Source organism: Aphanomyces astaci, assembly GCF_000520075.1.
Source record: "Aphanomyces astaci strain APO3 unplaced genomic scaffold supercont1.16, whole genome shotgun sequence".
Classification (NCBI taxonomy): domain Eukaryota; phylum Oomycota; class Saprolegniomycetes; order Saprolegniales; family Verrucalvaceae; genus Aphanomyces; species Aphanomyces astaci.
The window spans coordinates 1,044,718-1,055,791 of NW_009798279.1; the positions used below are offsets into that span (position 1 = coordinate 1,044,718).

The window sequence follows — 11,074 nt, forward strand, 5'->3', positions numbered from 1 at the left end:
ATAGAGCGTTCTTTCCTCTACAACTGGATAACTTCAGATTTTTGTAATTTTGCTTAGCCTATGAGATAAGGCCAAAAAGCTAAGGGGTCGAAATGAGGGCAACAATTGGCCGTTTACGTTAGGTTATTTTTTAGGAGGGTCTGCCTGCAACATTAACAACATGGCTACCGGTCGCGAAGACATACCCACCGACTGCCGCACGACTCTCGCCAACGCGGCAAGCCATGCAACTTCGACCGGCGCAAGACAGACACCGCCAACCACGGCAGGATCGGCCTCGGACCGGGCTCGGACCGGCGCAAACAAGCAACCGGCCGCATTCGCCTGCGGTCGATGCTGCCTCCTAACAGTAAACTTATCACGACAGCATCGACCGCAGGCGAATGCGCTATCGGCCGCAACTGACCTACGCCGCAAGAGTCATCACCACATAAGTCATAAGCTATTGACTGCGGCATACATACCGTGCCAGGGAACTGCACCTCACCTACTGTATGCCATCACCGACCCTGAGCCTTCGCTGCTCCATGTTTATGCACCGATGTCTCTATCCGGCCACTATAACCGGATACTAATTCCAGCAAATCCAGTACAAGTCCATCAAATCTGTGTGACTTTTACTGGAATATTTGCTGGTCAGAAAAGTACTGAACCGGATACTGGTGCGGTGCGAAAATATTTCAGTAAATTTTCAGTAAATCAGCACACAGATTTACTGATTGGCCAATTTATTGGGCGCGGTGGACACGCTCTAACTTTGACATTTTATTTGCCCCGATTCAAAGTCTTACACTTGATTTGTATTCGGACGATGCTATAAAGCTAAAAAAAGTGAGTTTGGCCCTGCAACTTTTACGTCGAGATAATTTGAACTTCGCCGGATATGGAGGATTAACAGTAAATGGAGCTCAAAATCACAGATCCGTCACGTTAATATGATGTCCTGACCATGTCAGTGTTGATTGGCGCCGACATGGGCCGACCACGTGGTCAGTACAAGTCCAAGGAGCTGAACGCTGCCATACAGCGAGTGCTGGATGGTACGAAGGGAAACGTCGTCGCTCAAGACACTGCCTTGAAGTGGGCCAGCTTTGCAGCGACGCTGGGCTTGATGCCATTGCCTGATGGACAGATTAGGTCTACTTCCGAGGAGGTAGTTTTAACGAAAAGTCGTCGGCGCTAGTGAAGTGTCGAAACCTCATTGAGTCAAATGCGATACATTTGATGCCTTTATTTTTCGTTGGGCATTCTCCAGCGCAAGGACGGAGGATGTCGCCCCCCAGCTTCCACATGTGAGTGCTGCGATCGAACGACACAGACACCAGCGTGTCGCCTGGGGGCTGAACTTGGCCATCCTCACGTACTTGAAGTGACCGGAGAAGGTGTTGGAGTTGGCCCAGTCGAGGTCCCAGTTCCAGGTCTTGATCGCGTTCTATAATCATCGTCACTTGGAGGGCACCAAGGGTAAAGTCGGATGGACATCGAGGCTTCGGATGCAGTCGTCATGGCAGCTTCAATCTCGACCACGAGGCTCCAAGTCGTCAGGCGCACACTCGGAGGCGCAGATCATCGGAGCCAGCAATGAGCCAGTTCTTTTGGAGAATGAACTGAGCCGCTTGAAGGAGCTTTGTTGACATGTGGATGATGTGGGGACTGAGGGGCTTCCGATTTCGAGGCTGGGGGCGACGTGTCTAGGATGTCGACATCTCCAGAGCCACGCCCGATGGCTTCATGTGGCAACGATGAATGTCAGTCAGGAGACTTCACTCGAGCGGAGAGATCGAGGTGCTTGAAGGAGAGGCTGATGGCTGCGGATTGCATTGCTCGTTGCAAGTTTTACCTTATTCAACTGTGGTACGTCTTGTAACTTTCATATGCTTTGGTAAGCTTACTTTTACAAACCTTGTTGGTCCGACATGGTGGCATTTCATTTTCTGCACAAACGTTATTTTAACATTCATCATCATTACGAATGATAGACCCCATCTACAAATTCAATAGTGTCTCAAAGGACCCGATCCCGACCCTCGAAGGACTGATGCCTTGCGTAGCCCTCACTGTCAGCGATGCCTTGTTCTTTACGACCCCTTGTAGTCGATTTATTTGAGTGTATACTGTACGATACAGCGAAGAAGCATGCCTCTTGTGCTAGTGGACATTGCCGAAATGTCGACATGCAGCGGGCCCTCCATCGCGCAGTGCCCGTAGAACCACCATCACCACCGCCTCAATTCCAAACCGGCTGCGGCTACGGAAGGCGGTGATGGTTTGGCCATGGCAGCGCGTCCACAGCCGTGTGTTTATTCGTTCAATACGCCCTCACTACCACTGTTGGCCAAGCAGCTGGCGTGGACTGATTGCCTGGTTAAACGTGGTAACCACTCGATTTTTCACCAATAACATGACTCTAACTACCAGTCAAGTCCCGAGACGCCGCCACCAACATTTCGAACTGGACGACGACTCCTAGTTTGGCCTTTACAATTCGGACGAGATGGAGGGGGTGTTGAACCCTAAGGTCGACTTCAGGGAAGCCGAACACGTCGGAGTCACGATATAATCTGACGCTCTGGAGCTAACGTTACAACAGTTTATTTGTGCGACGATATCGTCGTGACGTCATGCTCTCATGCGTTCAATTGTTGTAAAACCCCTTTCCGACGAAGTGACACAAAGCGGTAACGTTAGTGTTAAAACTAGATATCCTTTTCATGTCAGAATCCTTGGTGGCTGCTTAATTGGCCACCAAAAGCTCCTTCGCCTCTTCGATGCAGACCCATTCGGAGCCTTCCGGCACTTGTTGCAACAAGATTTCCACTTCTTGTTGGATCGCATGAAGGCGATTTGTGCTTTCTGGCAGCATGGCTTCTGTTTCGGCCAGCACTTCTTCTTGCTTGCGGATGTCGTGGTCGTCGTACTTGTCCTTGTCCGCGCGCATGGTCTCGATCTTGAGGATCTGCTTGGCCTTCTCCTTCTCGTAGTAGACCAGATCCTTCTTCGACCGCTTGAGAATGCCCACCTTCAACTTCAGATCCTTCTCGTTCACCATAGTCGTCCACTGTTGAGTTTCTGACACACCACACGAACGAAACGGTATAAATATCCGGATAAGTTGAACTTGACCGGTTACTCAGTACTCAACTACGTAGTATTCGCAAAAAGAATGGGAAAGCGACCTGTTGTCGACATCCGTGAGGGGTATGCTGCTGCCCTGGCGCTGGCCGAGCGCCCAGGGAAGCATTGCAGCATGAGAGCCTTTCCTTCCTTCGTCCATCCTGGATTGTGTATTGACGGCATCGAAGAAGAGTTGGCCTGGCCGCTGCCATCCGGCCAAGCTCGCGACATTGTCAGTCACCTTGCTTCTCGCACGTCTCAGCATATCCAAGTCGTGGATGACTCGTGTTGCGTGCATGCATCGGCTCTAACCTTTGACAATCCCGCGTGGAACACCCTTGTGGCCTCGCTCGTGTCTGGCGAAGTCCGGCGCCAGTTGGGTTTGACCGAGTTCGAGCTGACTGCAGCCCTGTCCCATCTTGTCATCGACACAAAGCAAGCGAGCAGCGCTGCAACCGTGACGCCACCGCGTGCCCCTGCGAGTTCCTTTGCGACAATGGTCGTGGCCATGCCATCCTACCACGAAGGCGGCCAACTGGTCGTTCGCCTGGCCCGATCCCGCCACTCGTTTGAAACATCGGGAAAGAGCGTTGCGAACATGTCGTTGCCTCACTATTGCGCGTTTTACCATACAAAAGGCAGTGTTGTGAAAACCACATCGCCGTCTGCAGGGCGCCGCGTCTGGCTGGTCTATCACTTGACACTTCAACACCCCAAGCCATCCGAACCACATGCATCCTCTCCTCCACAGGCCGCGCAGGTGCCGCCGCCCCCACCCCTACCGCCTTCCGTGGCCGCCTCTGTGTCGGCGCTGCGGGCGGTGGCGTTGACGCGTCATATTCGTCCCCAGCCGTACGTCCATTTCCTCCAATACGCCCCCGTAACGTCGTCGTCGTCGCCGCCGTCCGCCACGTCGCCACCGCAGTTGTCCTGGGAATGTTTGTCCGGCCAAGACCTGGCGCAGGCCGAAGCGCTGGTGGCCACTCGTTTCTTCGACGTGTACTTGACCAAGATGACCCGGCAACACAAACGCCCCGTCAAATTGCGCAAGTTCCACCGCCGGAACCACCGCTACGATTTGATCCACTACATTAACGAGATCGAAGAAGACTTCTTGTTTGGGAGCGACTACTCGGATGAAAGGGACGAGTTCTTGAACCCGTACGATGACTACAGCGAAGACGACGAGTACGAACACGTCGAGGTGGTTACCGGTCCCAAGGTCAAAAAGGAAAAGTTCTTGGTGGGGCGCCTTGTACCCGCGCCAACGTCGGACGCCCCGGCCGCCTTGGCGCTTCAAGCCCCCGTCGTGACCCGCGACGACTTTGTTACGTCGTTCCCGTCGGCGACCCCTGGTCCCCATGTGGCGCTGTTGTTTTACCCGAAAACACTCCGGCTACAGCTGCTGGGCCTGCCCAAAGGCGTAGACGCGTTGACTTATGCGTTGAAAGGTCCAACAGACGAGTCGACGGACGCTGCCGGCGCGGCTTCTTCTTCGTCCTTGCCGTCTACATCGACCATTTACAGTACGACGCCTGCTACGGACGTCCTGCTGCTGGGGTACCCGTCCACAGCCTACATGGCCCGCCGCCTGGTCCAGATGTTCCGCCAACATGCGGACCAACACTCCAAGCCAGGGACAGGGTCGACGTCCCGTCGGTGGCACCAGGAGGCACACAACGAAGCCGCGAAAACCGCGCTGCTGCCCATGCTGTACGCGCTCGTGGAGGTACGCGATGTATCTCTCCTGAGCGAATTCCTCCAGTTCTTTTTTCCAACGTTCCTTGCCGGCTACTCCAAGTACGACGGCATCGACGACCACCTGTTTGACGCGCTGGCATCGACAGTTTCGACGTTTGGCGTCGATGCCATGTACAAACCCCTTCGAAGCCTCTGCCAGCACACGTGTGCGCTGGACCGGACGAACGGCGCGGCGAACTGCCTCGCGCTTGTCGCCCATTTCTGTGGCACCCCCCCGCGGGTACATCACGACGAGATGGTGCTTCGCGGGACCCAGATTATTTCCGGGTACCATCCTCATCACCATCGCCGCCATGTGGATGATCCGTCGTCGCGTACGAGTGCGGCGGTGACGGCGCTGTGGAACACGCCGTTTGCGGGGGAGCTGGTGCGCGGGTGTTTTGGCGACATTGTCGACGCCAGGCTACGCGACGACGCCAAGGTCGTCCAGACGACGACGGGGGGCCCGCACGGCACCAACTGCGGATGCCCATCCCATCACAACCACGTGCCTGCCATGGACCTTGCGTTCCTCGTGCAATTGCTGCAAGTGGACGACGCGATCGACTCGCGCATGACAAGAGCCCTGACGTTTTTGCACACCAAGCTGCCATCGTCCGTGACATCTGTCGTGGATTCGTTTGCGTTTCCATCGCTCGTGGCGCGCGTGCTCGAGTACTTTAACCGACTTGAAGGCCGGAATCGAGCGGCGATGGTGCTCCAGACCCTCGCGCCCGCGCTCAACCACTTTGCGTCGTCGGTTCGTTGTTCCCACAAACAGTCGACGGCGATCCATGCGTCGCTCCGCCGACTGCAGCCCCTCGTAGACACCATCTTGATTGACCGTCTTGGCTGCTTTCCAGACACGATTCCGCTGTTTAACGACCAATCGAGTTTGAACTTGAGTCTGGTCGAAGGCGTCAAGATTGCATCCCTGGCTGCGCTGGTAGGGGTCGCCGCCTCAACCAACCCCTCCAAGCTCGAGTCAGTTCTGGCTATGTTGACGGCGCTTGTCCGGCCGCCCGTCGCCCTTGTCGGCATCTTGAGACTGGCGGTGCGGGCGTACCCGCACATTCCGCTGCTGGTGGCAGAGACGCCGACGGCGGCGGCGTGCCTCATGCACACGGCGATCGCCGCCTCGGGCACCATCACGTCGTTGGAGCAAAAGGAACTGATGAGTTTTGCGTCGAGTTGGTCGTATCAAGAATCACGCGAGTTTGGGTCCAGTACGTTTGCATTGAGGGCGAGTGTGGTGCGCCAGCTGTTTGGCATTGCCCGGGCGTTGGACATTATCGCATCTTGTGACACCGTGTCGTCGTTACATTGGAGCACCGCGGTGGGTTCCCACGTCGCGGCGTTGGTGCGCGCCGACGCTGCGACGAAAGACGACGTCGTGCATGTGTTTGTGCCGGCGGTGCTCGAGGACGGACCCACGTTTGTCCACCAGTTTCCGGCGTGGCAGGGCGTGGCCTTGGCGTGCATCGAACGCCTCCGACGAGACCCCGTCGCCGTCCCCTGCATCCAGGACTGGAGCATCCCCCACGTCAACGTGGCCGAGCACAAGAGCGAGCTGGCGGTGCTGGCGTCCTACTTTTTCCGGTCGCCCGTCGAGGTGAGCATTGTGTTGCAAGGCCGCGAAGTGGCGTGGGTCGGAGACCTCAGTCGGCTGCTGCACCAACTGGCCGCCCAAAAGCAGTTCAAGCACCTGTTCCAGGTCCGCCAGCTGTCGTCCCGCACAGCCCGCGTGAAGGGCCGCCTCGAGATTGTCAAGCTCGGCACCCGCGCCACGGACGAAGAAATCAAACGCGTGCAGATCCTGCGTGCCGACCGCACCGCCCAGGAGGCGATGGTGACCAAATTGACGGCGTTAGTCGAGGGCAGGGCCGGCGAAGGAGACGGCGGCGACGATACCATTGTAGTCCCCCCCAAGTGCAAGTGCATAGTCTGTGGCCCCCCTGCCCCCCCCGTGACCACCCGCCGCTCCATCATGGCAGTGTCATTTCGTCGTTTTTAAATTGACTGTAAATCGTCTGTGCTCAAAAGCCTCAACGAATAGCGTCGTCATCTGTTGTAAATGTTGCTGGGTAGTATTGTATGGTATGGCTGTTGTGGGGCTGCTCACGTTGTCGTCTAATTCTAGGCATTGCCTTCGTTGAGCATTGTGGATACAGTAGTGATGCATACTATTAGTAGTACTACGTAGTACTTCAGAAGTACTAGTACCAGGTACTAGTACGCATTAAGTTACCTACAGGACATGTGGTTCAGCCGAAAGATGATGCCACCGTCCCAATGGAAACTGGTGACATACCGTAAAATGCCAATTTATGACATACAACTTTCATTTGATTTCAAAAATGGGTTACTGTATCGCCGTCCTCTTCATCATTTTCGAAATCTAAATAGTCCTAAAGGGAGAGAATTCCCTCGTGAACAACCCATAATTTTAAGTTCTTATGCCCTTGGACAAGGCTTGGAGTCCTTGGAAACCGTTATAGACGCGGAACTTCTATACCCCCGGAGTAACGTCGAGTGCCAATTCACTGTTAACTCATACTAGTGTACTTCGAAGTATTTTACAGTGTGTGTGGAATTATGAATAGAAATTCAGAGGTTCACTGTATGATTGGTGCATATTCAAATAACGATCTATGATTGGTGCTTTTTCGTACGACCTAACAGTAACTTGTTAGGGTGCGTCTGGTAACATTTCAAAAATAATATTCCATTTTCTCGCAAAATGGGATTAACCAAAATGCCATTTTCAAAATGGAGGTAAAAGGTCTATTTTGTAATATGGCGTTTTGAACCTCTTCAACGAGTAAATCCCACTTGGAATTATTGGATTTGGGTTAAAACTCTTCGAGCAAGACATATTTCAACTTTGATCAGATTTGTTGAATTCGGCCCCAAAATGGCGTTTTGGGCCTGAATATTGCAATATTTCTGGTAACCGGTATTAGCATACGTCATAAATTGGCACTTTACGTTATTGTCGATTTGATACAAATTTGGGGATACCAAACCGATCCACAATCGATCTGATTGGTTGAATTTCATTGAGAAGGTTTGGATTGGCTATCCAAACCTTCTCAATGAAATTACCAGACGCACCCTTATTTTGAGCTCATGAGGTAGCCAATCAAATCCCAAATTCCAACGCCACAACACGAAATTTCACTCGAAAGCACAATATTATTATTATTATTATTGCCCCGACACCTTCTGAGGATTGACCAATCAGCGGTGGACAAGTCGTACCACTTAAACCTGTGTAAATGAATACACACATTATCGAATTCAAGAGGTTGACTTTGGTCCGCTAGTCCAAAGTGGCGTAGATTTGCAAAGGAACGATGGTACGTCATGCTATGTATCATGGGAGGTTCCCACGAGGAGAGACACGTCATGAATGTTGTTACCCTGTGTAGCCTCTGCGTTTGGACATCAAGAAAAAGCTCTCGAGCCGCTCGGAGCGCGTGAAGAGCGTGGACTTGCACCCCACGGAGCCGTGGGTGCTGTCGGGGCTGTACAACGGCACCGTGATGTTGTGGGACTACGACAAGCAGCAGCTGGTCAAGTCGTTCGAAGTGTCGACGTTGCCGGTACGCAATGCGCGCTTCATTGCGCGGAAACAGTGGATCGTGGCGTCGGCGGACGACCTCCAGCTGCGCGTGTTCAACTACAACACGATGGACAAGGTGACTGCGTTCGACGCGCACACGGACTACATTCGGTTCCTCGAAGTGCACCCCGTGCTGCCCATAATATTGTCTTGCGCCGACGACATGACGGTCAAAATGTGGGACTGGGAGAAGAACTGGTTGTGCACGCAAGTGTTTGAAGGACACGGGCACTACGTGATGATGGCCAAGTTCAATCCAAAGGACACCAACACGTTCGCCACGGGCAGTCTGGACCGCACGATCCGCGTGTGGGGTCTCGGTTCGTCGCATCCCCACTTTACCCTCGAAGGGCACGAGCGCGGCGTCAACTGCATCGACTACTACCCCGGCGGGGACAAGCCGTACCTGATCTCTGGGTCGGACGACAAGACGGTCAAGGTATGGGACTACCAGACCAAGACGATCGTGCACACGCTGGACGGGCACACGCACAACTTGGCCGACGTGATGTACCATCCGCGTCTGCCGCTGATCATCTCGGCATGCGAGGACGGCGCCGTGCGCATGTGGCACTCGACAACGTACCGCGCCGAGACCACGCTCAACTATGGCATGGAGCGCGCATGGTGCCTCGCCGGACTGGACTCGAGCAACGTGCTGGCGATCGGGTACGACGAGGGGAGCGTGGTGCTGCGACTGGGCCACGACACGCCCGTCGTGAGCATGGACGCAACCGGCAAGCTGATTTGGGCGACCAACAACGAGATCCAAACAGCGTCAGTCAAGGGCGTGGTGGCGGAGCTAGGGCTCAAGGACGGCGAGCGCGTGCCGCTGCCCGGGCGGGACCTCGGCTCATGCGAAGTGTTTCCTCAAAAGCTCCAGCACAACTCGAACGGGCGGTTCGTGGCCGTGTGCGGCGACGGCGAGTACATCATTTACACGTCTCAGCAGCTGCGCAACAAGAGCTTTGGATCGGCGCTCGACTTTGCGTGGTCGCCCACGGGCACAGGCGACTATGTAGTGCGCGAGTCGTCGTCGAAAATCGTACTGTTCAAGAACTTTGTCCAAGTCAAAACTGTAAAGCCGGCGCAGTGCACGGCCGAGGGGCTGTTTGGCGGCGCGCTCATTGGGGTCCGCGGCCCCGACTGCATTGCGTTCTATGACTGGGACAACGACATGCGCTTTGTGCGCAAGATTGACGCCACGGTCAAGAACGTATGGTGGAGCGACGCGGGGGACCTCGTGGTGCTGGCAACCGACTCGTCGTACTATGTGCTTCGCTACAACCGCGACGCGGCGGCGGCGCCGAGCCCGGACGGCGTCGAAGGGGCGTTTGAACTGCTCCATGAACTGTCGGAGAAGGTGAGCAGCGGCACTTGGGTCGGTGACTGCTTCTTGTACGTCAACTCGGGCGGCCGACTCAACTATTACGTGGGCGGCGAGATCATGACGATTACGCACTTGCCGACGAAAATGTACCTCTTGGGGTACCTCCCCAAAGAGAATGTCGTGTTCCTGATGGATAAACAGAAGAACGTGACCAGCTTCACGGTGCACCTGGTGCTGCTCGAGTACCAAACCGCGGTGGTCCGCCACGACTTCACGACCGCTAACGCCATCCTCCCGCGCATCCCGCCCGACCTCATGGACGTCGTCGCCCGGTTCCTAGAGTCGCAGGGGTACAAGGAAGAGGCGCTAGTACTGAGCACAGACCCCGACCAAAAGTTTGACCTGGCAGTGCAACTCGCCAAGCTGGACGTGGCCAAGGACATCATGATGGCGCGCGAACATGATCAGCATGCGTCGGCCACCGATACCCAGCATAAGTGGAAGCAGCTCGGCGACCTCGCGCTCAACGACGGCAACTACACGCTCGCCGAGGACTGCGCGGTGCGCTCTGAGGACCTGAGCTTGCTCTTGTTGCTGTACACGTCCCGCGGCGACCGCGTCAAGCTGGCGACGCTGGCCGAGATGGCCACCGCCAAAGGCCGCCATAACGTTGCGTTTGTGAGCTTGTTGTTTCTCGGCCGACTCAAGGACTGCGTGGGGCTGCTGGTCGACTCGAAGCGGCTGCCGGAAGCCGCCTTCTTTGCCCGGTCGTACGATCCCGCCGCCATCGACGAAGTGCTGGGCGCGTGGCGGGACGATCTGGCCCAAGTGAGCTCCCGAGCCGCCAAAGCCCTGGCCGACCCCGCCAAGAACGTCGAGTTGTTTGAGAACTTTGAAAAGTCCATCCGAGCCGCGCAGGTAGTTGCGCAGCAACAGCATGTCGTGTTCCCCGCCTCCGAGTACGCGGCCCGCGTGCCGCTGTTGGACGTGCACGTGTTGGATCGAGGACAAGAGGAGGTGGCCGTCCAGGACAACGGCACAGGTATTCTTTAGTGAAAACATAACACCGTGGTAACACTCTAATACATGTACGATGTTGACATTCTTCTCGATGGGTGGTGGTTGTAGAACGTTCATATGACGACGGAGCTGAGGGAGATCGTCGACACCAACAAGAAGCGCAAGCTAAACGCGAGGCAGACGCATTGCTGCAGTACCAACGCAACGAACAGGCCAAAGCTCAAGCAGAAGCCCACGCCAGAGCT

The 11,074-nt window shown here is 55.3% G+C and overlaps 4 protein-coding genes across 4 annotated transcripts; 1 reads left to right on the forward strand and 3 right to left on the reverse strand.

Annotated features, from left to right (window-relative positions):
• Positions 1-130: 130 nt before the first annotated feature.
• H257_07779 (hypothetical protein) lies at positions 131-1,637 on the reverse strand (the record flags this gene model as incomplete). The annotated part of the gene is made up of 5 exons (XM_009833408.1): positions 131-144; positions 186-324; positions 974-1,121; positions 1,365-1,432; positions 1,554-1,637. The coding sequence occupies 5 exons, from the start codon at positions 1,635-1,637 to the stop codon at positions 131-133; spliced, it is 453 nt and encodes a 150-aa protein (XP_009831710.1).
• A 993-nt stretch (positions 1,638-2,630) lies between these two features.
• Positions 2,631-3,075, reverse strand: H257_07780 (hypothetical protein). The gene has a single exon (XM_009833409.1). It carries the CDS (start codon positions 3,047-3,049, stop codon positions 2,735-2,737), a length of 315 nt encoding a protein of 104 aa, XP_009831711.1. The 5' UTR covers positions 3,050-3,075; the 3' UTR covers positions 2,631-2,734.
• An 80-nt stretch (positions 3,076-3,155) lies between these two features.
• Positions 3,156-6,935, reverse strand: H257_07781 (hypothetical protein). Its single transcript, XM_009833410.1, has one exon. The coding sequence runs from the start codon at positions 5,168-5,170 to the stop codon at positions 4,511-4,513; it is 660 nt and encodes a 219-aa protein (XP_009831712.1). The 5' UTR covers positions 5,171-6,935; the 3' UTR covers positions 3,156-4,510.
• Positions 6,936-8,166: 1,231 nt separating this feature from the next.
• On the forward strand, positions 8,167-10,914 carry H257_07782 (hypothetical protein). Its single transcript, XM_009833411.1, has 2 exons — positions 8,167-8,213; positions 8,286-10,914. The coding sequence occupies exons 1-2, from the start codon at positions 8,211-8,213 to the stop codon at positions 10,860-10,862; spliced, it is 2,580 nt and encodes an 859-aa protein (XP_009831713.1). The 5' UTR covers positions 8,167-8,210; the 3' UTR covers positions 10,863-10,914.
• Positions 10,915-11,074: the final 160 nt, after the last annotated feature.